The sequence below is a fragment of the Pseudorasbora parva genome, chromosome 5 (assembly GCF_024679245.1).
Source record: "Pseudorasbora parva isolate DD20220531a chromosome 5, ASM2467924v1, whole genome shotgun sequence".
NCBI classification, from domain to species: Eukaryota; Metazoa; Chordata; class Actinopteri; order Cypriniformes; family Gobionidae; genus Pseudorasbora; species Pseudorasbora parva.
The window spans coordinates 9,501,603-9,527,843 of record NC_090176.1 but is presented as its reverse complement, the minus strand read 5'-3'; the positions used below and the strand labels follow the sequence as shown (position 1 = coordinate 9,527,843).

Here is a 26,241-nt window from a genome sequence, read left to right as displayed (position 1 = left end):
TGAGTTGCTGTTGTTCCCAATTGCTTCCACTTTTTTAATAATACCACTAACAGTTGAGAGTGGAATATTTAGTAGTGACAAAATCACATGAATGGACTTATTGCACAGGTGGCAACCTATCAAAAATAGTAATGGGATGTAATGGGGGTACCAAGCTTGAGTTCACTAAGCTCCTGAGAGTGACCCATTCTTTCACAAATGTTTGTAGAAGCATTTGCATGCCTAGGTGCTTGATTTTATACACCTGACACCTGAGTTCAATGATTTGGAGGGGTGGGGTGTCCCAGTACTTTTGGCAATATAGTGTGTCTACCTCAACCAGTCAACATCCCATCACTATTTTGGTTGGAGAAACTTTTGCAAACAGTACATGAGTCAGCCTAGAAATCTAGACACACCCTAGCGGCAGCAAATCTAATCTGCCGCGAGTGTCGTCTAGCAACTCTCAATACACTTTTGAGCTGTAATCGCCAAACTCTGGTCGGGCCAATCACATCGTGTATAGAGTCGGTGGGCGGGGCTTAACATAATGACGGCCGAGTTGCGCTTGCGTGCTTCTAATAAACACAGAGGCTGTCGTCAAACAGCAGTCTTTCGAATCGGCTTTGACCGCGACTTTTCTCTGAGAAAAGAACAAAGAATGCCACTAAAGTCATTCTTAAAAGGAGAAGATGTGTTCTGAGTTTTGCCGGCCGGATACGGTGAATGTTTAATCTTTCAACGAGCTCCGCTTCACCTTCGTTGCTCTGGTTGGTTGAAGCGCTATCCTATTGCTTGCAGAGGGAGTTTGAAAGACAACCGTTTATCCGCCCCTCAGATTGAGCTGTCTATGGTGAGTTTCCAGACCAAACATCTTGATGTGGGTCTGGCTTGTCAGGCTATGAGTCAGTAGTACATGACTGAACTGTACAAATTAACTGAATCGTGAAAAATGTCAGACCTTTTTGCAAACTTGTTTGACAAATTCTGTCATAAGTTACTCACCCTCATGTCATTTCAAACCTAACCCTCGTTCATCTTTGGAAAACAAATTAAGATATTTTTGATGAAACCGGAGAGCTCTCTGAAACTCCTCCCGTCAAACCATGTCCCGTCCCGTCACACTGATGGTATTCAAAAAATGTTTTCCAAGGTTGGCAGGTCTAAATAGGCAATATTAGACAATATCAGATATTTAGTGATGAGCTATATTTATAAATATAAACAAGAAGAAATCATTGTAAATATAGATTTAAAACAAAGCTATATGGAGCTACAAATGCAAACCACTCAGCTTTTGGACAGCACCACATTACTGCCATTTTTTAGTACTGTGGTCTTCTTGCAAGTACTTTAGAGTACTATTTATTGGCTGTTCACTTCTGATGTCACATCCCAGATCCACAGCCTGTGATTGGCTGTTCACTTCTGATGTCACAGCTAAACTCCTGAACTCAGGATCAAAGCCTGAGTGAGTTGACAGAGAAAGCTGATGATCAGCACCATGGGACCAACAAAGCCTGAACAGATTAGTTTGGTTTTGTCAACTCAAAACTACGGAGGCCCGCACATGACATGCAAGGAAAAAAGGTAAATAGTGTGCACGATTTACTATTTCGTTCCCTTGATTGACGTGCGCATGATTTAGCCTACTAGTTTTTTACTGCATGTCATGTTCGGGGCTCCGTACAAAACTAATCCTGTAACCCTGAGTTTGTTAAACTACCATCATGGTACAGGCCCCAGGAATGACATGATAATGTCATCAAATGATGCTGATATGTTGTAATGAGTTTGTTTGTGTGTGTGGTGTCACATGGCCGCGAGACGAGACCGGTGTGCCACGCAGCTGGCACTCGTGAACGTTAATCACCGGCCCGCTCTCGCGGTCCCTCGCCCCGCTGCCTGTCACACCACAGTGTGCTCATATCCATAATGCTCCAGTGTCATTACTGATATATTCAGGTCTTCAGCTTTTTTTTAAGTAGTAATTCATCGATTTGTTTATTTTCCCGCCTAAGATTCAGCTGACAGACCTCAAAACATTCAATCTAATTTACAGTTACCTAAAGACATGAAAAATAATCTTTGGGCAGTTCATGCACAGTAGGCATCTTAGTACAAAATTACAAGACAAAATAAATAAACTGCATTGTAAAATATTTACAAAGAAAATCAAGACAATTCATTCTTGGCATCTCATGCATCTTCCAAAAATATACAAACACTTTTTTAAGGGGTGCCATTTGCAAACAAAAAGCCCAGAGACATCCAGGCGTTAACAGTCAGTCTTCACCCTTTAGTTACCAGAAACACATGGATGTGTAAAGGCATCTTCATGTCAAACGTCTCCGTTCAACACTGGGCCCACAGACCGTGCAGAGGTGGACGTCCTCTGAAACGTTTTCCTCTGAAAAGACGCCTAATGGTGCAAACTGTCCACATCAGATGCAGAGTCTCATGAGTAGCTCTCATTCTCATCCCATGTGGTCATCCATTGCTTCTTCTCAAAGGGGTCTAACATGTCCTTTCCGTCTTTCAAGAGACGCGTCTCCTTGCGAATCCTCACTGCATTATATTTGGGAACGCTGTCCTCATATTTGGAGCGTTTGAAAAATCCACACTGACAGAGAAAGAAGAAGACCACATTAAGTATGATTTTAAAAATGGGCACATTTTAAAAAAATCACTTTTTGGAGAACACAGAGATGGGACATGCTTGACAAAACAGGACATGTAGAAGCACATCCATCGACACAATACAAGACAAAACTGAGCTTCACACGGCAAGAGCTAAAGCACGCTGTGCAGCAAGTGTTTTTCCCTTCCTTTTGCCAGAGCAAAGGATGAGTTAGTGAGTTAGGCCACACGTCATGCAGACACCGATCTGCTGCAGCGATGGTGCTTTACCCTGGTAAGGAGAGCTAGGCCTCAGGGGACAGTTTGTCTGAGGGCTGAGTGTGAATCTCAGCTTTGTGAATTGCGGCATCATACTCGTCCTTCTGGGCCCGCTTGAAGAAACCGCACTACAGAGGGGGCAAATTCAGGGGTCATTGCAAACATGTCATGAGAAGGTTTGTACTAAAGACAGTGGAATTCCACGAATGTTCGTAGAAATAATATGCAGTGGCCAAAAAATGCATTTGGCTGGTAAAACCTGAATAAAAATGTGTGACTGTCATTGAATGAAAACATTAAATGACAACTCCGGTGAGAAATGACCCTAGGGGTATTTAACAGATGGTTACCGAGTAGATCCTTCTCTGGGAATGCGTTTTCATGAAAATCGAATGTAAAGAGTTTTATCTTTAAAAACAGATTAGCTTATAACGCGAGTGTATGGGGCACAGAGTAGAAAAATTAAATCGCTAGTTAACACCACTAACAAGGCTTAAAATAGCCTCACACTAACACGGTAGCATAATGAGGGTCCCTACATGCAAACCGAAGCATTGAGAACTTTGTAAGTGTACAAACAGTTTAATAAGAAGATACTTTATAAAGACAGTGCATTATGCGTTCACGGACAGCGGCCATCTTGGAAAACAGTCTCGACGAATCGATCCACGAACGCTGTGCTAAGTGATGAACTGTGACTTGGAATCTCATATGGGACGCCTTCTTCCCTTGTAGTTAGTCAACCATATATTTTAATAAACAGATATAACTCATGCATTTCCATGTAATTAGATTTCACAAACTTAATTCCTATCGTTCAGCTCACTTAGCACAGCGTTCGTAGATCGATTCGTCGAGACTGTTTTCCAAGATGGCGGCTGTCCGTAAACACGTAATGACTGTCTAAAGTGTCTTCTTATTAAACTGTTTGTACTCAGTTTAATAAGAAGACCGTCGACCTTTATTTGAGGATTGAAAACAAACCCGGAAGGGAAGACAATGCTGAATAAAGTTGTAGTTTTTTTTATTTTTGGACCAAAATATATTTTGGATGCTTCAAGAGACTCTAATTAACCCACTGATGTCTCATATGGACTACTGTGATGATGTTTTTATTCCCTTTCTGGACATGGACAGTATAGTGTGCATACACCTAGATACGCTCTCGGACTAAATATAAAATATCTTAAACTGTGTGTGAAGATGAACGGAGGTCTTACGGTTGTGGAACGACATTAGGATGAGGAGTTAATGACATCAATTTCATTTTTGGCTGAAATAACCCTTTAAGGAACTTATCCGTGTGGCTGATGACATTGGGGTTTTTGTGTGTGAGTGTTTTATTACCTTCCAGAGTAACAGAACTAGGAGAGCCAGCATTAAGATTCCAGCTAATACAGCCACGAGAATGATCCACCACGGGACGCCTCCGAACGGAGTCACTGTCGCCTCCGGGAACACCGTCAGCCTCACCTGGCCATCAAGTGTACAGTAAAATATTTAATGTCTTTAATGTCACAGACATACAGTTAACTGTGCTATACTTATATACTTATATAGGAAATGTTGTTACCTGGGTCTCAGGTTTTTTAAGGACAATATTCTTGGCAGAACCATCCAGACTTATGGAGGCTTTCACTATTATATCAAGGTAATTGTAGGAGGCATAATCCTGTTGTAGAGAGGAAAACAAAACAGATTATTTAACAACCTCAGGCGTTCTTTCGAGAGGAACAAAATAAGCACTCGTCATTGTCCTTGCCTCGAGGAAAGTGGAATTCCACAGCCGGGATTTCAGAATGATGACGGCACTGCTGTCCAAGCCCTGTAGGGGGCACTTTATCTCCACACATCTGGCATCGCCGCTGCATGACTATGAGAAATAAAGTTCAAGTTGGTTTGATCCAATGATTCCTAAAAATGAAAGTTCACTACAAATATAAATAACTAAATCTCATTACCAGAATCTTGTGCTTGCGTTTGTCATTGAAGAGGGACACTTTACTCCTGTCAGATGGTCTCCTCTCCTCCAGCTCACGCTTTCTCCTGGTTGATGTCGACTCCTAAAAGAGTAGCAGATGTGTCTACTTTTCGTCCCATGTTTTTATCTGATTTCACCCTCATGTCATTCCAATCCCGTAAGATTTTCGTTCATCTTCAGAACACAAATGAAGATATCTTTGATGAAATCGGAGAGCTCTCTGACCCTCCATAGACAGCTACACAGATAGCTACCACTTTGATATTTCAAAAAGTTCATGAAGAGATTATAAAACGAATCCATATGAATTAAGTGGTTTAGTGTTTTTTCTTTCTTGTGTTACGCAGCACATTTGAGCTTCAGCAAGAACCAATGAGGTTCATTCTCGTGTTACGCAGCACGTTTGAGCTTCAGCAAGAACCAATGAGGATCATTCTCGTGTTACGCAGCACGATTGAGCTTCAGTAAGAACCAATGAGGTTCATTCTCGTGTTACGCAGCACGTTTGAGCTTCAGCAAGAACCAATGAGGTTCATTCTCGTGTTACGCAGCACGATTGAGCTTCAGTAAGAACCAATGAGGTTCATTCTCGTGTTACGCAGCACGTTTGAGCTTCCTCAAGAACCAATGAGGTTTATTCTAGTGTTACGCAGCACGTTTGAGCTTCAGCAAGAACCAATGAGGTTCATTCTCGTGTTACTCAGCACGTTTGAGCTTCCTCAAGAACCAATGAGGTTCATTCTCGTGTTACTCAGCACGTTTGAGCTTCAGCAAGAACCAATGAGGTTCATTCTCGTGTTACGCAGCGCGTTTGAGCTTCAGTAAGAACCAATGAGGTTCATTCTCGTGTTACGCAGCACGTTTGAGCTTCCTCAAGAACCAATGAGGTTTATTCTAGTGTTACGCAGCACGTTTGAGCTTCCTCAAGAACCAATGAGGTTCATTCTCGTGTTACTCAGCACGTTTGAGCTTCAGCAAGAACCAATGAGGTTCATTCTCGTGTTACGCAGCACGTTTGAGCTTCCTCAAGAACCAATGAGGTTCATTCTCGTGTTACGCAGCACGTTTGAACTTCCTCAAGAACCAATGAGGTTCATTCTCGTGTTACGCAGCACGTTTGAGCTTCAGCAAGAACCAATGAGGTTCATTCTCGTGTTACTCAGCACATTTGAGCTTCAGCAAGAACCAATGAGGTTCATTCTCGTGTTACGCAGCACGTTTGAGCTTCAGTAAGAACCAATGAGGTTCATTCTCGTGTTACGCAGCACGATTGAGCTTCAGTAAGAACCAATGAGGTTCATTCTCGTGTTACGCAGCACGTTTGAGCTTCAGTAAGAACCAATGAGGTTCATTCTCGTGTTACGCAGCACGTTTGAGCTTCAGTAAGAACCAATGAGGTTCATTCTCGTGTTACGCAGCACGTTTGAGCTTCCTCAAGAACCAATGAGGTTCATTCTCGTGTTACGCAGCACGTTTGAGCTTCAGCAAGAACCAATGAGGTTCATTCTTGTGTTACTCAGCACGTTTGAGCTTCAGCAAGAACCAATGAGGTTCATTCTCGTGTTACTCAGCACGTTTGAGCTTCCTCAAGAACCAATGAGGTTCATTCTCGTGTTACGCAGCACGTTTGAGCTTCAGCAAGAACCAATGAGGTTCATTCTCGTGTTACGCAGCACGTTTGAGCTTCAGCAAGAACCAATGAGGTTCATTCTCGTGTTACTCAGCACATTTGAGCTTCAGCAAGAACCAATGAGGTTCATTCTCGTGTTACTCAGCACGTTTGAGCTTCAGTAAGAACCAATGAGGTTCATTCTCGTGTTACTCAGCACGTTTGAGCTTCCTCAAGAACCAATGAGGTTCATTCTCGTGTTACGCAGCACGTTTGAGCTTCAGCAAGAACCAATGAGGTTCATTCTCGTGTTACGCAGCACGTTTGAGCTTCAGCAAGAACCAATGAGGTTTTTTAAAAATATCTTCAATTGTGTTCTGAAGGTGAACAAAAGTCTTACAGGTTTGGAACGGTGAGTAAATGCTGACAGGATTTGCATTTTTGGGTGAACTAACCCTTCAACTCTTAAAAATGTTTTCTTAATATAGCATCATTTTTGATCCGTTTTAAAAACACGTCAAACACATCAAAATGATTAACAGCATTCATTCAGATGTAAACTGTAAGAGAGGAATATGTTTGGTACCTCGCTCAGTCTGAGAGGGTTTATCTCTCTCTCAGGTGAACAGGTGACTAACTGCAGGTCTTTGGTGTTGATCTTCATCAGATACAGCAGCCATTTTCCCACAGAGCTTTCTTTAGGCCACTGAATGTTCAGGGACGCAGTTCCAAAAGACTTCAGAGGCTTTCCCAAATTAATCACCTGCAAAAAAATAAAATCTTAAGTTAGAAGTAGAGCTTTTTAAAAAGGGCTGAAGTAATATCTAAAAAGGTGCATGATTCTTTAAAATGATTTTGACATTTACTCTGAATTCATATTCGATCAAGCTGCCGACTTCCTCCTCTGTCTTCATGGCACTCATGCCTCTGATTTCACCTCCGAAATAGACCTGAGATGGCTTGGCAACCCTAATAAACAACAAGAAGACTCAGCAATCAGATACAAACATGTGACAGGACGTAACACAACTCAGTGTGAAAAAGAAGGGAGAAGGGAAGTGCATTAAATGCGCACTTGTGTACTTCAAATTTTAAAAGTATATTTAAAAAAACTTTAATATAAAATAATAGTGTAATAAAAGGCAAGTCAGGAGTAGCCAACACTTTCATGAGTTTTAAAATTTAATGTCTTTTAAAAAGTGCACATTGTAATAATGACAAATTGTCTTTTATGTTTTAATACTCTTTACTTTAGTGTTATTTGATGTTACATTTAAAGTTAATATATGTTTTAAATGTACTAAATTGCAACTTCATCATTACAGATGTGTATTTACAAATATATTTAAAAACGGACATTAGACTATATTTTACTTTACCAGAAATGCTGGTCAGTACATTCAGCAGTACACTTTACCTAATTCATATTTCAACAGAACTCATTATGAAATTACATAAACTAAAGATGTATTTAAGTCCAAGCACTCTATAGTTCAGCTAATAATATTTAATATATGTTTAAACTATAATACACAATTATCATTACTTTTGCACTTAAGTATATTCTTTTAAAGTGTATTATTTCCGTAATAAGTACTCTTTTTAAAAGTATCTGAACGTGTTCTTTTTCAAAGGGGAGTCACTCTGGTAAGTATATGATACAGTACACTAGTAGTTATTAGCAGCTGCTTTTAACCTGGGGTTAAGTGCTTCTCTCAAGAGTACAGTGCTGACGTATTGATTTCTGTATTTCTACAGCTCCATGGTAAACCCTGAGACTTCACAGCCTCTGCATCAGAAGCATTGACCCTTAAACATATGAGTCCGGGCAGCTCTACTGCTGCATGTTCGGCACAAAACCTGAATGGAATGATGCAACTTGTATAATATTAGTTTAAAAATGCAATGGAAGTCAGAAAATGTATCATTAATGTCTTACATCTGCTGCTTCTGCTGAAAAAGATCCTAGAAATATTATGTATCTCCGCTCGAGATTCAAAAGAGATCTAAAAAAATGTCTCAAACTGAGCTTAGTTTTGCAACCATACCACTTGAGATGAGAAATAAAGTGATGATACGCACCCTTGTACAGAAAGAAGAAGTTCTATCACCACTTTGGCTTTGGCCTTCACTTTGCTCAGGCCCTCCTGTGAACTCGTTCTGTAAGTGTATGTCATAAACGTCAATATACATTCATCATACAATTACTTAAACGGGTGTATGGTAGCATTTTAGTTCATATTTCAAACATGTTTAAATCAAGAGAGGAACATTTCATACGTTTCCAGCTGAAGGTCGATCTCAACTTCTTTGGTGTCGAGTGATATGTTGCCAGTGCTCAATATGATATAGAATGTTACCTACAAAACAACCACTTCTATTAAAATGACAATTCATGAAATAGATTAATTCAGCATCTTTGAAGTATTACTGACCTCTGAATCCCGTTTAAAAGGGTTTCCCAGCTCACAGTCTGCCAGAGAGCCGTTCTGATTGGCAGCACAGATCACATGTTTATCCTGCAGGATGAAAGAGGTTTGGTCACACAACATCAGAACACATGGAGGACCACTGGGTTAATCATCGGCCGCATTTACACCGCAGGTCTTGATGCCCAATTCCGACTTATTGACAATGGGCCAGATTTACTAAACAGGGCAAGAGCGCAATCCCATAAAGCCCCTTTCACACTGCATGTCGGACCCGCAATATTACCGGAACATTGCTGGGTCGCCTTCTGTGTGAAAGCAACCACATCCCGGAATTGATTACCGAATTGAACCCGTAGTAAAAAAAATTGAAGACCTAGTTACATTGCGGGATTCGATCCGGGACGAGCGCTGTGTGAACAAAAGGCAAAACTAATGCCGCAACGTGTACGTAGTTATCGTGCGACTCCTAGAGCTTGTCTTTTCAATAATACAACCCTGTGACCAGCTTACATCTTCTTTCAAAAGGGACCCATATCCGATATCTGCATTTACACTATAAACTTGGCGAAACAACCCAAGGTAGATGTACTGACCCAGAAAAGTTTAGGCTAAAAAGGAAGTAAAAACGGTGTGATCTGTAATTGGCAACACAAGCATCTTTAAAGGTCAACAAAATATTGAGGAATATTAGGCTGCTGTCACTTTAAGAGCTGCACAGATCCAATATACTGTTACACGTGCTAACTGTTTGCGTTCATTTAAGACATAACTGAATATGTTTATGAGGATACTTGCCAAGACAGGCATTTTGACATCATTTAGTTTGAATATCTCTGTTCAAGCGCACAAAGACGTGAAAGAGATCTCAATTCTGTATTCACGTGCTGTCTTTACGTGCTTCGGTAACAAGTAATGAACTGAGTTCCCTTTCGTGTCTTCAATCGCTTCAATATTTGAACTGGCAAGGCTTAAATTTTTGTGACGATGCAGCACTGGCCCGTCAACTGTCCTGAGCGTTGTTCATGTTTTGAACTTATTTGGCGCTTGGTGAATGTTGATTTTAGGCTCTGGTTATATCAGATCTGTAGGACATGCGAGAATTTTTTTTGGAACTGGGTCACTTGTACCGTGTAATGTAAATGCAGCCTGTATTTAAGGCATCTGCAGTTTACTAGTCTCATATTGTGAGGACTTCAATGTAAAGTATGAATCAGTGGTAACTGAAATAGCATCAATCGATGCATTTAGTCTAATGAATCCCTGACAGAACCAACTGAACAATTCATAGAAATATGACATTTTTGGTTCAATAGTGAAATAATGAATAAAAACATAAAAAGTGATGAAATAGAGAAGAGTGCCACAACGGAAATGTTCAGGTTACATGACTAGGACTAGTTAGTGGGTTAGTGATGTGTGATATGTGTGGGTCAGTGATGTGTGATACACTTACAGTAGTTCTCAGAGATCTGAATCCGGAGTATGAGAGAGATTCATCAAACTGCCCCACCAATTTCGCTTCATGAGCATCATCTCCATTTCTGTTTCTCACTGTAACCTCCAGAGCGATGTCCTTCTGATCACTCAGAGAAATCACAGGCACACCATTCTCCCTGAGAGATGGATTTGATCATTTAGCACACTGCATACCAGCTAAGAAACCTTTCATATCGATATATACACTCACCTAAAGGATTATTAGGAGCACCATACTAATACTGTGTTTCACCCCCTTTCGCCTTCAGAACTGCCTTAATTCTACGCGGCATTGATTCAACAAGGTGCTGAAAGCATTCTTTAGAAATGTTGGCCCATATTAGGATAGCATCTTGCAGTTGAAGGAGATTTGTGGGATGCACATAATAATAATAATATTAATACATTACATTTATATAGCGCTTTTCTAGGCACTCAAAGCGCTTTACATGGAAGGGGGAATCTCCTCAACCAGGAAACAAAGCTCCCATTCCACCACATCCCAAAGATGCTCTATTGGGTTGAGATCTGGTGACTGTGGCGGCCATTTTAGTACAGTGAACTCATTGTCATGTTCAAGAAACCAATTTGAAATTATTCAAGCTTTGTGACATGGTGCATTATCCTGCTAGAAGTAGCCATCAGAGGATGGGTGCATGGTGGTCAAAAAGGGATGGACATGATCAGAAACAATGCTCAGGTAGGCCGTGGCATTTAAACGATGCCCATTTGGCACTTAGGGGCCTAAAGTGTGCCAAGGAAACATCCCCCACACCATTACACCACCACCACCAGCCTGCACAGTGGTAACAAGGCATGATGGATCCATGTTCTCATTCTGTTTATGCCAAATTCTGACTCTACCATCTGAATGTCCCAACAGAAATCAAGACTCATCAAACCAGGCAACATTCCAGTCTTCAACTGTCCAATTTTGGTGAGCTCATGCAAATTGTAGCCACTTTTTCCTATTTGTAGTGGAGATGAGTGGTACCCGGTGGGGTCTTCTGCTGTTGTAGCCCATCCACCTCAAGGTTCTGCGTGTTGTGGCTTCACAAATGCTTTGCTGCATACCTCAGTTGTAACGAGTGGTTATTTCAGTCAAAGTTGCTCTTCTATCAGCTTGAATCAGTCGGCCCATTCTCCTCTGACCTCGAGCATCAACAAGGCATTTTGGCCCCCAGGACTGCCGCATACTGGATGTTTTTCCCTTTTCACACCATTCTTTGTAAACCCTAGAAATGGTTGTGCGTGAAAATCCCAGTAACTGAGCAGATTGTGAAATACTCAGACCGGCCCGTTTGGCACCAACAACCATGCCACGCTCAAAATTGCTTAAATCCCCTTCCTTTCCCATTCTGACATTCAGTTTGGAGATTAGGAGATTGTCTTGACCAGGACCACAGCCCTAAATGCATTGAAGCATCTACCATGTGATTGGTTGATTAGATAATTGTATTAATGAGAAATTGAACAGGTGTTCCTTATAATCCTTTAGGTGAGTGTAAATGACAAGCAATCTATCATGCCTTGTAACAGGCTTTGCGTTTCAGAGTCAGTAGTCATTGGATGAATTAAACAATCTAATAATACGTATTGTTGATCAGCTCATATGGCAGATAATATGGGTTTAAAGAAGTGTGTGATGTATTGCTGCTACACACAGAGGTAGAGGAGGGAACACATCCAGCTTGGACTCCCTGTAGCAGAACCGATACTGCAGGTGTAGGTTACTCTGACAGATGTTGTCCTTGCCACAACCCTCCTTCAGGAAGTTCACCTGTAGGCCAGGAAAGAAGACTAGGTTTATTATATACTTCATTTATCAGCCTATTACATTTTTTTGTCTATGCTAAACTTATTGTTGACATTTATTAGATTATATTACATTTACTAATTACATTATAGTATATAAGTAAAAGTACTGTTTTACAAGGTACTACAATACACAGAGGTGCAAATAATATCTGCCTCTAAGTGCAAATGGTAGCACTTTATTTTGAACAGTCCTGTTCCGCATGAACATACTATGTACTTATTTTAGTAATGGCACAAACTGTCTTAACTTAACTTAAACTTATATTGAACAGACACCATTTTGTTTACAGTAAAGGATCTAAAGATGCATTGACTCTTCGTTAGATTTCCTAAATAAGATGCGCAGTAAATTGTGAGCATACCTCAGTAATGGTCTTATTGGGCACGGTGGAGTCCAGAATTGGCACTAGTTGTGGCAGCGAGCTCTGCCGTTTGCCTCTCTTGGCACTCTGAATGGCCACAGACACCTCAATAGGAATCGCTCTAAGCTTATCCCTGATGCCGTCCTGAAAATCAGCACACAGCAGATCCCACTCAGTCAATATGGGTCGAAATAACATTCAGTCAATGAGAGCTTAGACAGAGGCTGTTGGAATGTCATAATGTCTTTGGCTTGGCTTGTTCAGTTGGGGACACTAAAATTATGATCCAGCAAGTTATTCAACTAAATATGCAAATAAAATTAATTAAATAGGTCTTATTTAATTCTATCTGCCAACATTGTCGCTATATGATAAATTAAAATAAGCTGATAACATCACTGTTTTCTCCAGTACGACTGTACAGCCAAATCTAATTTTGTTGCAATATTGTCCTGTTTAACACTGTAAAGCTGCTTTGAAACAATCGTCATTGTAAAAGCACTATATAAATAAAGTTGATTGATTGATTGATTGATTGATAATAAAAAGTCCAAAAGTCAGTCCCCCTGGACAGAATACAAAATATTCATGATAAAATTACAAAATATGTTATGATTTCTCATTTTGTGTTCCGCAGAAGTCATATGGGACAATCTGAGTCTAAAACGTTTCGAGCTTGTCCACTTGCAACCACTTCCAGAGGTAGTCGAAACCGCATTCGACCGGATTGCTTTCGTGGTGTGATTGCTCATGTGTCGAATGTGTTCGAAAGGTTACACAACTTTAAAGCTTTATTTACTTGTAATTTGAGTTTGGTCTTGTAACAAGCTTTCTTGTTTTGTCCTCGTAGCTCCAGAGTGCCAGTCGACTGGAAGTCCTGATCCATCTCGTTCTTATCCAAAAACACAACTCTAGATAGAAGACCCAGCTTCCTGCGGTACCACTCGGCCTCCAATGTACAGGAAATGGCTGGCAAACAAACAGAAGAATTAGCCTTCAGACCTCATAACAAAAAAATGGACTTATTTACTCCAGTGAGCATAGCCTCTAGCATCTTGTCTTCTGTAATAGCATTATTAACACAGCATGCATTTGGATTAAATATTAAGGACTTTTCACACTAAAAACAATAACTATATAAATATAAAGATGACTATATTAGTGTCTACACCAGTAGCGTAGCCACATGCCTTCACTTATTTGTTGACCAGTGCTGAGTGGTAAAATGTAGTGGCTGTTTTCAAGCGTATAGGTTTGTTAGCGTGCTATGCATTGCCTACACCATCATTTTTGTTGCACATGAGAGTTCATTAACACGCGGTTACAATGGTGGATGCACAAAGTTCAATATGATGCTTTTTTAAGGAATCATGGAAAGATGAGCAAGAGATTAGGCTTCCCATTTCCAGGACATGGCCACTTTCTGCCATCCCTGATTTCCTTTCAATGAAGTTTATGGAGCATGTCGCAAAAAATATATTGAAATTAATTGACCGTTGTGAATCAGGCTAAGGTAAGGAGATTTGAACACAGACTAGTTTTGAACTAGGTCATTTTAACCCCCAAAAAAGTTATGGACTGCAGCTTTAATTATAATGTAACATCATTTTATCAGTCAAACAGTATACGTTTTTGGTCAGGAATATACGTTTTGGTATACGTTTGGTACGTCAGTATACGTTTTGGGTCCCCCCCCCCAAATTATATGTGCGCTCTGACGCTCTAAATGCTAGAGATCTTTAAAATCCCTTTGATTTCTGATTGACTGTCACAAAAACGTTGTAGACTGATTTCAACAATATAGTTTCTTTGAGCTGTTATCGTTACACTGTAAAAAAATATTTAGAAAAAAAGTTACCTGGTTGCCTTAAAATTTTGAGTTCATTGAAATTAAAATTTTGAGTAAATACAATGAACATTTTTTTGAGATTCTACAACCTTTATTAAAACATTATTAAAATATTTTGTAAGCATATTGGGTAGTTGTGTGTTTTATTTCTGATGACGCAGTGAAACATGCCAAATAGTGCTATTTTCATGATTTATCCATTTTTTTATGTGGTTCAGATACAATAATATTTTGAGTTTCTATTGATTAAACAAATTTCCTTCATTGTATCAACTCAATTTTTTAAGTTCAATAAACACAAAATTTAAAGGCAATCAGGTTACTTACTTTTTTAAGTTAAACCAACAAAAAACAACACTTTTTTTTACAGTGTATAGTTGATGTGGACTTCCCTGTTCTCACACTGTAGAATTAGAACGATTATTAAAACAGTATAGATATCTTCCTTGGTGTGAACAAGTGCCTTAGACTAAATAATAATAAACTGTTATAGATAATGAGAGTTTCTCATGATAAGAGCATAAACAGACTTACTGAGCTTAGGGTTGTAGGTGGCAGGGTTTGCTTTATATGAGAAACAAGCTTCCACAGTCAAGCTGCGAAGGAACACACACAATTATCTTCTTCTTACAGTACAGTTCAAAATGTCTAACACATCTATGCGTGATGCTATCTAGGTTCTTGTTCTGTCAGCATCTCACCAAATACTGTTGCCACACGTTTTCTTCATCAAGTCAATTTCCTTCGGTGTCACCTTGATGTCTTTCTTGATGCTAATAACCGTTTTGGACCTGCACACAAGAGGGATGTTGCTATAGCATCTAAAAAATCTTGAGGTAACAACGTTAACATGAGAACCAAGTGTGACATTGCATGTGTGTTTTTGTGGACTTTTACGTTATTTCCTGTTGTGTGTTTTGTTTTGTAGTCCTTTGTAGTTTTGTAGGTAGTCCAGGTGTTTTCTATCTGTTACGCCCCCTTGTTACCTTGTTAAGCTTGTGTATTTATTTATACTACTTGTGTTTCACTCCAGGTTTATCAGCCGTTGTACGTATGTATTGTTGTGGTTTCATGAGTTCCTTGTTTCTCTTAGTTTTCTCAGTAAATGTTCCTGCACGTAGATCCGCTTCCATGTTGGCTCATTCCACACTCATCGTTACCAATAGAAAACACCTGGAGAACTAAATCAGCATGAAAAACTACAGAGGACTACAAAACAAAACACACAACAGGAAATAACGTAAAAGTCCCACACTGAAAAACACACAGGGAATGTGACACCCTAGACAGCGACGTAGTGTCAGTCCAGATCCGGGCCACATCTGGCACATGTGGATTCCACTCATACCAGTTGTGGGCCGGATCTGGCCCGACACTATGTTGCTGTCTGGAAAGTGACGTATCAGCACCTGTATATAAAAACCGTGTCAGAGAGTGACCCAACAGCGAGATCAGGGTACGAGTTCTCATCCAGGTCCATGTTCCCGGCCAGAGAATATCCAAACATCTTAATGTTGTGCTGTTTGCCCTCCAGTATCTGCAAGATAACGTCAGATGTCTTTTAATTAGTATTTTATTAATTTGCTTAACAGCAAGAAAAAACACACCATGTATAGACTAAAATCATATTTTGATTTAAAGGTCACAACAGACAGAGTTAGTACAAAGTTATATCAGAAGATTGTCGAAACCACAGTACATTCAGATGTGCAATTATTACAATATGTAAGTATCTATTTTTTCACCAGTGTTTTATTCTGAAAATGGAAAACCTTTTAAACTAAATAACATTGGAAAATGCTTAAAGTGCCATTTATTCCTTTCAGTTCCACCATTACTTGATCCAAGTGATTCTCACTGATGTGTTCCATTAAAATGGCAGACGGAGGCGAAAACTGAGAGAGACAGAAAGTGTAGAGTGTCTAACCTGAGCTGGTTTGGTATTGATGCCGTCAGCAGATCCGTGGTAGATGTACACGCTACCAAACCCTGAGTCTGCATATGGAGCCCCTACAGCAATATCTGAGAAACAAGCAGGAAGAAGATTAAACATCCTGAACAAACCAAAGGAATTCAAATATTTTGCATCCTAAACTAAAGCTCGACTCCTGCATTAAACCTTCAAAAGAATCCAGATTGATGTCTCCAATGTTCTCCACAGCCAGTCCAAACATGGAGTCTTTCGTTCCATTGAGGCGAGTAGGGGTGACGTCCTTCCACCTTCCAGCCTTATTGATGTAAACATACACAGCTCCACCCACTTCCTCATCTCTCTGGAAGAACTGGGGAGCACCAACCACAACATCCTGCCAACTGGAGGGACAATCAACATCATTAAGCTGCCCACCCTTCTGATAAAGTAGTACAAATTAGCACATTTGAAAAAAAGTACAGAGACGCTAAACGGACCTTTGCAAAAATAAAAAATACACACACATCCGTGTGCTCGTGAGAAACTTTTCAGTGCACAAAGGAATTTTGTTGAATATTTTTGCAAAGATCCCTTTAGGGGCTCCATAAAAAAAGAGGACTTACACTGAAGATAATATACTTTAATTTCTACAGATCTTGTATCACTCACCCATCTCCATTCAGGTCCACCACAGCAACATCATATCCAAACGAGGATGCGAGTCCTGGTCCTTCCAGAACGTGTTCAGACGCGAGCATGGTGGAGGCTTCACCTTGCTTTCGCAGAAACACCACTGCACCACTGTGATTGGCCCTCGGCGCTCCGGACACTATGATGAGTCTGCCCTTTTCTGTGATGCTGTGACCGGAATCTAGAGAGAATCCTGTGCATATGCAAGAACCTTAAAACACACAGCACACACAAATACACACTGACGGATATATGTGGTTCCTTCTCACACTCACCTAAGTAACTGTTGGCTGGTACTGGCACTAGATTTGGATCGAGACGGTTCTCATCCCCGACCTCATAAGGACCATCATCGAACAAGCCCATTTCCAGAAGAGTGTTGTTCTTCTGCTCAACGCGCACTATACCTAAAGAACGGATGTGACGGGACGTGAGGGCTAAGCAACAACATTATTGTGACAGGAAAACAAATGATTTGAGTATTGGCTATGAGAAACATGTACATTTGTGCAAACCGTGAAGAAAAAGTGTAGTTAATTGTATTGAATGTGCACTAGTAATTCAAATATTGAAGGTATATATTTTTTAAAACTGTACTGTGATGGAAAATATAATATTTCCGAAATAAAGGCTACTTCAGTGTACTTCAAGAGAGGACAGTTTCATGACTATGTTTCAGTTACAATTTATTTTAAGTTGTCATTGTTACAGTGTACTTATATATGTAAGTACTGAGTAATGATAAGTCACTCCATGTATCTATTTACTATAGGTTTGCAGTTAGGGTTTGGTTTGGTTTAGGGTTAGTTCCATGTTATTATGCATAATTTATAGTTATTACTATAGTAACTACATGTAACGTGTAACGACACTGTAAAATAAAGTGTTACCAGATTTAAGTGGGTCTCAAAAGCACTCTTAATTTCAGGTAATTGTATTTAATACTAAACTAAAACACATTTTAATTTAATTGCAATTAACATGCAATTAAGTGTCCAAAAACATTACATTCAGCTTGCACTTACGTATATTCTCAATAAATATTATTTTTGTAATAAGTAAACTTTAAAAAAGTATGTTAGACGGTATTTTGTTTTCACCAGGGTGAATTTAAGAGAATAGTGAATGAGAAATGTTGCAGCACTCCTCCTCGCCAGTGGGGGTCACTATGCATTTAAAACATAATGCATATAAATGCATAAAAATGTAATTAAAAACACAAACTATTTTTATGGATCAGTAAATCATAATAAATAAATGGTAGCAATATGAGGTAAGACCATTTCAAATGTCAAAACAATGACCTGTGAGTTCCTTCTGACATGTTCTCAGCCTCAGACCACACACACAGACCACACACACAGACTGCTCAATGATGCCTGATGCATATTCTGCTTTTTAGAGTTTTTCTGTATGATCTATACCTTTTAACTTTTTGATGATCAGAAATTGTGAGTTGATGCATCTCTCTCTCTCTCTCTCTCTCTCTCTCTCTCTCTCTCTCTCTCTCTCTCTCTCTCTCTCTCTCTCTCTCTCTCTCTCTCTCTCTCTCTCTCTCTCTCTCTCTCTCACACAAACATATGTGTGTGTGTGTGTGTGTGTGCGTGCGTGCGTGGGTGCGTGTGTGTGTGTGTCAAATGTCATTTCTACCTTTCCAGTTGTACGCCCCTGGTGCTCCAAATATGACATAATGGTAGTCTTTAGTGAAGGTGGCAGCCAAGCCTTGCTGACAGGCCCCAAATCTTTCATGACCCCTAGTGCGGCCATCACAGAATTTCCAGTTCCCTCCATCCTCATCTGATTGGCTGTCAATGCTCAGGTCTTGGCTGAGCATGTAGCAGCGTCCAGTGATGTCCCGCGCCTCTTGGGGTGTGTTCGGGAACAACAGACGCTGGTAGCGATGGGCACACGTCTGACACAGAAAGAAAGAAAGAGTTCTTTGCTGATATAGTAATATCTATAATATAGTACTTGTCAGATATTGTGTGGCACAACTAATATATCTAAAATGTCTAAGTGATGTAACTGGAAGGCAATTAATGGTCCAGTAGAATTCAGCTCTGTTGACATACCACAATCTTGCCTCCAGGTCCTTGGCTCTGAACCGTTACACCCATCCACTGGTTCTCCTTATTCTCCACACGAACATCAACTGTGAGAGTCACCGTGAACAGAAACCAAGTCTCGATTAGAATTTCAAGATCTATCAGCGAATCCTGGCACTGCTGGTGTGATGAGCATTGACAACCAACAACAAATTAAAACAAAGACCGTTGAAGCTGTAAGACGATTTAACTGATTACCGTCATTGTCAAAGTCCACTCGAGTACAGTCATCAGGATGGGAGGTGATGTCACAGCTGTACAGCCCACCTGTGATGTTTGCCCCCTGATTGGATAAAGCCCTGGCTTTGGGAGCCCCAATCAACAATCTGTACAACGACATAAAAAAATTGTTTTATATATATATACTGTAACTTCTAATTGTGGCTAAATTCTAGCCAGCATTGCATGTGTCTTGTGCGTATAAGGCAATCCCAGAATTAATTATGAAAAGCTGAGAGAAAAATACTGACAATACAGGTGAAATTAAATTAATTCATGCTATGCATTTTTTGTACTTAATAGAATATTGTGTCAGTAACGTAGCACCATGCTATTATATGTCTACTGGAATTAAAGGGGGAGCAATTATGCCACTTTTTTTCATAAGATATAAGTCTTGTGTCCCAAGGATGTGTCTGTGAAGTTTCAGCTCATAATATCCCACAGATCATTTATTTGGCTTGTCAAATATGCCCCTATTTGGGTGTAAGCAAAAACACACCTTTTTTGTGTGTGTCCCTTTAAATGCAAATAAGCTGCTGCTTGCCGCCTCCCTTTCCAGACGAGGGCGGAGCTTTTACAGCTTGTGCTTCGGATACTCCGGCAACAACAAAACTGGACAATGTCACGCAGCCAAAATGTCAGAAATTGTACAGCAGGGATCCTCAAGATCCACTTTCCTGCAGAGTTTAGCTCTAACCCTAATCAAGCACACAGAACATGCTAATCGATGTCTTCAGGATCATTAGAAAATCCCAGATGGGTGTGTTTGATCAGTGTTGGAGTTAAACTCTGCAGCGCATTGGCCCTCCAGAGCAGGATTTGAATAACCCTGTTGGTGTTGTGAAGTTAAGTTGATTCAACTTATCGACTAGCATGTGCCATCATGTTAATCTAAAAATCTTCCAGAAACAACTTTAGTGCAAATCCAGTGTTGAACCGACCCTTGTTTGTGAAGCAGTCCGGCATAAAATGATTTGCACAAACATATAACACTTTAACAACTTCCCTCGCCACATTTTCTTCATAAATAAAATTCAACCACAGTGTCTTCAGTGGCTCAGGTGCCGAGAGTCTATAGAGGCTTTATGTTTGTTGGTACATCCAATAACAGAACATTTGTAATGTTTTTTTTGGTGCAGACATTGTATGTCCCCAGCTGCTTTAGTTAGGAAACAGAAATGGTGGAGTGCTGCGGCTCACTCAGGGCGGGATCTATGCTAATAGGGCAGTTCGCCACCAGTCATGGGCGGGGCATAGGTAAGAGCAGTGCTGCGTTCCACTCTACACTTTAAGACACGCACTTGCGAACTTCCCTAAGCACTTCCCCTCAGGGGAATCCCTGCCGCCATTTTGAAGTGCGTTCCACTTCGTGAAGTGGACAATGGAGGTTTATATGGACAGACCCTTGCTCCCTCGATTTTGACCGAGGGAGCGAGTCTACGGCTGCGTCCGAAAACCTAGGCAGCTGACTCATTGCCTCGCCGCCTTATCAGGCAATGGCTTGTAAAGCAGCATTTTGTGCATGAAGGCGCCTCACGAAACGATTTCAGACAGACTTCTGAGGCAGTGTAGCAGTTTAATGATCTACAGCAAAATAGAGCGAGCTTTGGTGAGAACTAAACACATATTTAATCACTACATTAGTCATTTCTCGCAAGAAATTACATCAGAAGAGGAAAATATTGGTTAAAAACATACATTTACACACAAACTGAGAAACAAACGCAACTTTCGGACGCCATCTTAATTTCCAAGCTCAACTGTCAGTGAATGGAAAGCACAGAATTGTGGGATATCAAAGGCAGCGAAGGACACATGCATGCTGACTTCAAAAAATCGATCAGATGAAGGTCTCTCAGGAGAAAGGAAGTGAAGCTAATATTTGATTCGGACATTGCTTGATGCCTTCCTGCCTTGAAATGTGTCCTCCGAAGGCAGCATTTTCCAGGTTTTGGACGCAGCCTACTTCATATGTACACTTCATTTACCCCACCACAAACAACTCTATGATATTTTAAAATCATTTAAAATAACCCAAACACATCCATATACATAGAGAATGCTGCATTAAACTTTTACTACATTTACATTTCGTAAAGGAAAAAAATAATAATAAATCAACTTCATAGTGGATTCCAAGTGATCAAGGGCTTAGGGCGTTCCAGTTCAGTCCATTGCAAAGTTTCCGCCAGTAGTGGGCACTCATGCAACGCAAGCGATAACGCACATCTGAGTGAACGAGACGGAGGGAAGTTCGCGAGTGAAGGGCATATTAAAAACCAACTGGAACGCAGCACAGGGCGAAATCTGGAACCGCTTGTTCAGAGAGACTGTTTATGATTTTATGAAGATTATTAAAAAAGCAATAGGCAGATTTTTACCATTAAATGCTGTTTGTTTACACATGTGGATACACATCTGTGTTCAAGTGAATTTTGCATAAAAGGTCCCCTCTAAGGGTGTCACAATAAACTGGTGGGACTGACAAAAACTGTGATATTTAAAAATAAAAAACTCATGTTGATACATCATATATTCTACACTATAAAAAATGCTGGACTAAAAACAACAACAAAAGTTGGGTTGAAAATGGACTAACCCAGCAATTGGGTTGTCTTAAGCAACATTTAACCCAACTGCTGGGTTAAAACAATCCAATTGCGGGGTTAAAACAAGTCAAGCGTTGGGTTAAAACAACCCAATTGCTAGTTTAGTCCATTTTCAACCCAACTTGTTTTTAACCCAGCCTTTTTTGGAGTGTAACATCATAAATAATCCTTAATAATTCTTTAAATTCAGCTAAGAAATCCCGCTTATCACATGGTACGAATTGGCAGGGAAGAGTTCACCAAACTTGACCTTTGGAACACATAATTCACATGAGCTTGTGTTTCCTGTCTCCCAAAGTTGCATGTGTGTGAATGAAAGACAATGGAATGAAAAGTGTAGTGTGACAACTCCCTTAGTTGAGTAGCAGCTCTATTTAAAGAAGCAGCTACTTTACTAGGTGAGTACACTCTAAAAAATGCTGGGTTAAAAACAACCCAAGTTGGGTTGAAAATGCACCGACCCAACAATTGAGTTGTTTTAACCCAATGGTTGAGTTGTTTTAACCCAGTGGTTGAGTTGTTTTAACCCAGTGGTTGGGTTAAATGTTGCTTAAGACAACCCAATTGCTGGGTAAGAACAACTCAACCATTGGGTTAAAACAACCCAATTGTTGGGTCGGTGCATTTTCAACCCAACTTGGGTTGTTTTTAACCCAGCATTTTTTAGAGTGTAGCAGCACTTCCTTGAGGAGCACTATTTGCTGCTATAGATGATTTTGGAACAGAGCCATAGACTGGTAGGAAGACAAAATACAGGAAAGACCTTGTAATTATGACATAATTATCAGTATTTCATAAATGAGACTGGTGCTCTTTGATGAAGAGGATCTGACAGATTATTTCATCAGCTGGTGTCTTCCTGTTTCCACGGCCATCAGCCAGCTGCAGCAAATCAATTATTTACATACACACTGCTGTCATCACACCAGAACTAAACACACATTCATTAGTGTAGATTTGGGGGGAACCCTAATCATGTGTCTTTTTTTAAATCAGCGTTGAAAAGATTTTAGTTTGAGATGCTAGTGTATGAAGCAATGACTTCTAAATGGTTTCTGAGAACTCATGAGTCATGCTGCGCTTTTTACGCTCATTAAAATATAAAGGCTTGTGAAATATGAAGAGAAAAACTGAATATACATGAAATCAATAACTCACTCACTCAATATCTTCATTGTATCGCGGGTGGCACATAAATAAACATTACAATGAATATGATCCAGATGCTGCGTAACCAATCCCTTTTTCCACAAAGGGACACACCTTTCCCGTGAGGACATTTTTTTCACTGCCTTCTGTAACATTCATAGCAGTTTAAGTCAATGAATAGTTTTTTTTATTTTTTATTAAATATACTAATATAGTAGATGGACATAACACAGCATGACAGTGAGGCACACAGTGGCAGTTTGCTCAAGTTCTTCACACACAGCGGTTCAGAACAGCTGGGTCAGCAACTGTTCTTCTGATGAAAGCTTTCCAGAACATTCTTCTTGTTTGCCAGCCCTTATGAATCAACTGTTCAGGGCACTTCAGTAAATTAAAAAATGAAAAACTTGGCTCTGTCAGGGTTGCAGTCAACACAGGGAACTTATTGTAAGACATTGTAAGAGTTCTGAGCGTGTTTCTGACTTTACTATACGCTCAAAGACCGTATTACGGAGCGCCGTACATGACATTACCATCTGAAATCTGAAAACTGCTGCCTCCACTGGATAAAGAGGAAGGAAGGCATCAAGGAATGTCTGAATCAAATGACCATGCCACTTCCTGCCTTCTGAGATTCTTCATCTGATCGATTTTTGAAGGCAGTATCCTTCACTGATTTTGATATCCCACAATCCTGTGCACTCCATAATGTGACAGTTGAGCTAAAACATAAATATGACATCTAAAATTGGCATTTAGTGGTCAGTTTGTGTGTAAATGTTCGTTTTTGACCAACTTTATCCACTTATTTGTAACAAGAAATTACTATTTTAGTAATTAATATTTGCTTAGTTATCACCAAAGCTCTCTATTTTCTTCTGCCTCAGAAGTCTATCCGAAATCAGTTTTGTGAGATGCCTTTGTGTGCAAATTTTATGTGCATAGTCATTGCCATTAATAAGTCTGCAAGGCAACAAGTCAGCTGCCTAAGATTTCAGATGCAGTCAATAGTCACATATTCATTGCCACAAATTAATTACTTGTTTCCACTAATACTTCAGCATGTTTTAATAATTAATTCCCTTGTTTTAAATAAATTGTATGCACGTTATACACTCACCTAAAGGATTATTAGGAACACCTGTTCAATTTTTCATTAACCCTCTATGGTACGGTGTTGCCTCCAGGCAACATAGTCTATTTTAGATTATTCTTAATCAAATGAAACACCAATGTATTGTTCAAACCTATCCCTGGGAAGAAGAACTCAAAAACTAACCAATGAAAGTGTAAAAAAATGGGTCACATGACCCACAGGGGTCCATTTTGTGTCCTGTTTCAGTCATGTGCACAGGTCACATGACTCCATATTTTCTCCAATGAAAATGGCATTTTTCACTAATTTCCTGTCCAGATAATCACCCACAAAAATATGAGTCACCTTCACTGGTTAGTAAAGAAGTATTTTCAAGAACTTTACATTATATATCATCAAATGTTTTAAAGTAAATAACAAAAAACTGTGTGTTGCCTCAAGGCAACATTGTACCATAATGGAATCGTGTAAGGCCATAGCAGACACACTAGGTTGGATACAAATACAGCATATTTGTAAGGAAAAGAGTTAGAATTATCTAAATATATCTGCATTTTTGCACAATATTGTAATGCATGTATAAAAATAGTAATACACATACTATAACTGCATTTATTATGATCTGCACATTTTCTATAGCACTCAAAAAAGGTATAAAACACCACTGATGAGGATGAGGTGTCGTGATGAGGAAGATCAGGCCATAGTGACAATCCGGCAGGGAGAGAGTGAGGGTGAGATCGAAGATGGAAATGAGGATGAAGATGGTTATGATATGATATAATAACTTGATGTAATAACTTGATGTGATGGCTTGATGTAATGGTTTGGTAATACATGTTCCACGATGGTACAATGTTGCCTGAGAGCAACACCTGAATTTGAAATGTTGCTTTTTATTAAATATGAAATTTGTAATACATTATAAACTGGATAAATGTGTTTGTTCAGGTCTCTGGTTAAAGAAATTGATTTTTTCAATACATTTATTCATTTTTTTCTACATGAAAACGTAAAAAGTTTAAATTTGTCCGTTGTGGTACAATGTTGCCTTGAGGCAACAAACTTTTAAAAAATAAATAAAAATAAAAATTATGAATTTTTTTATTGCTATTGTTAAAGTGTCCTATTTTAAGCAGGAAAAACACCACAAATATTTTTTTTCTCATTTAAATCATATTGCGTACCATATCTAATCAAACAACCAATCACATGGCAGTTGCTTCAATGCATTTAGGGCTGTGGTCCTGGCCAAGACAATCTCCTGAACTCCAAACTGAATGTCAGAATGGGAAAGAAAGGAGATTTAAACAATTTTGAGCGTGGCATGGTTGTTAGTGCCAGACGGGCCGGTCTGAGTATTTCACAATCTGCTCAGTTACTGGGATTTTCACACACAACCATTTCTAGGGTTTACAAAGAATGGTGTGAAAAGGGAAAAACATCCAGTATGCAGCAGTCCTGGGGGCGAAAATGCCTTGTTGATGCTAGGGGTCAGAGGAGAATGGGCCGACTGATTCAAGCTGATAGAAGAGCAACTTTGACTGAAATAACCACTCGTTACAACCGAGGTATGCAGCAAAGCATTTGTGAAGCCACAACACGCATAACCTTGAGGGAGATGGGCTACAACAGCAGAAGACCCCACCGGGTACCACTCATCTCCACTACAAATAGGAAAAAGAGGCAACAATTTGCCTAAGCTCACCAAAATTGGACAGTTGAAGACTGTAAAAATGTTGTCTAGTCTGATGAGTCTCGATTTCTGTTGAGACATTCAGATGGTAGAGTCAGAATTTGGCGTAAACAGAATGAGAACATGGATCCATCATGCCTTGTTACCACTGTGCAGGCTGGTGGTGGTGGTGTAATGGTGTGGGGGATGTTTCCTTGGCACACTTTGGGCCCCTTAGTGCCAATTGGGCATCGTTTAAATGCCACGGCCTACCTGAGCATTGTTTCTGACCATGTCCATCCCTTTATGACCACCATGTACTCATCCTCTGATGGCTACTTCCAGCAGGATAATGCACCATGTCACAAAGCTCGAATCA

At 39.8% G+C, this 26,241-nt stretch overlaps 1 protein-coding gene across 3 annotated transcripts in view; it reads right to left on the bottom strand.

The window, feature by feature from the left end:
* Nucleotides 1-1,549: 1,549 nt before the first annotated feature.
* Nucleotides 1,550-26,241, bottom strand: part of itga6a (integrin, alpha 6a) — a 42,338-nt gene continuing 17,646 nt past the window's right edge. For 2 of the 3 annotated variants that reach the window (XM_067443182.1, XM_067443184.1), the window contains exons 2-25: nt 19,310-19,437; nt 19,079-19,158; nt 18,657-18,918; nt 17,282-17,413; nt 16,986-17,199; nt 16,524-16,717; nt 16,332-16,426; nt 15,814-15,941; nt 15,106-15,195; nt 14,939-15,000; nt 13,355-13,524; nt 12,556-12,699; nt 12,040-12,155; nt 10,353-10,512; nt 8,903-8,986; nt 8,748-8,827; nt 8,550-8,627; nt 7,334-7,436; nt 7,054-7,230; nt 4,839-4,940; nt 4,640-4,750; nt 4,451-4,549; nt 4,225-4,350; nt 1,550-2,602 (exon numbers count right to left, since the gene is read on the bottom strand). In XM_067443182.1, the coding sequence (XP_067299283.1) occupies nt 2,438-2,602; nt 4,225-4,350; nt 4,451-4,549; nt 4,640-4,750; nt 4,839-4,940; nt 7,054-7,230; nt 7,334-7,436; nt 8,550-8,627; nt 8,748-8,827; nt 8,903-8,986; nt 10,353-10,512; nt 12,040-12,155; nt 12,556-12,699; nt 13,355-13,524; nt 14,939-15,000; nt 15,106-15,195; nt 15,814-15,941; nt 16,332-16,426; nt 16,524-16,717; nt 16,986-17,199; nt 17,282-17,413; nt 18,657-18,918; nt 19,079-19,158; nt 19,310-19,437 (3,100 nt within the window). In that variant the 3' untranslated portion in view covers nt 1,550-2,437. Of the gene's footprint in view, nt 2,603-2,889; nt 3,006-4,224; nt 4,351-4,450; nt 4,550-4,639; nt 4,751-4,838; nt 4,941-7,053; nt 7,231-7,333; nt 7,437-8,549; nt 8,628-8,747; nt 8,828-8,902; nt 8,987-10,352; nt 10,513-12,039; nt 12,156-12,555; nt 12,700-13,354; nt 13,525-14,938; nt 15,001-15,105; nt 15,196-15,813; nt 15,942-16,331; nt 16,427-16,523; nt 16,718-16,985; nt 17,200-17,281; nt 17,414-18,656; nt 18,919-19,078; nt 19,159-19,309; nt 19,438-26,241 lie in introns of all 3 variants that reach the window. The other variant, XM_067443183.1, reaches the window with a different exon arrangement.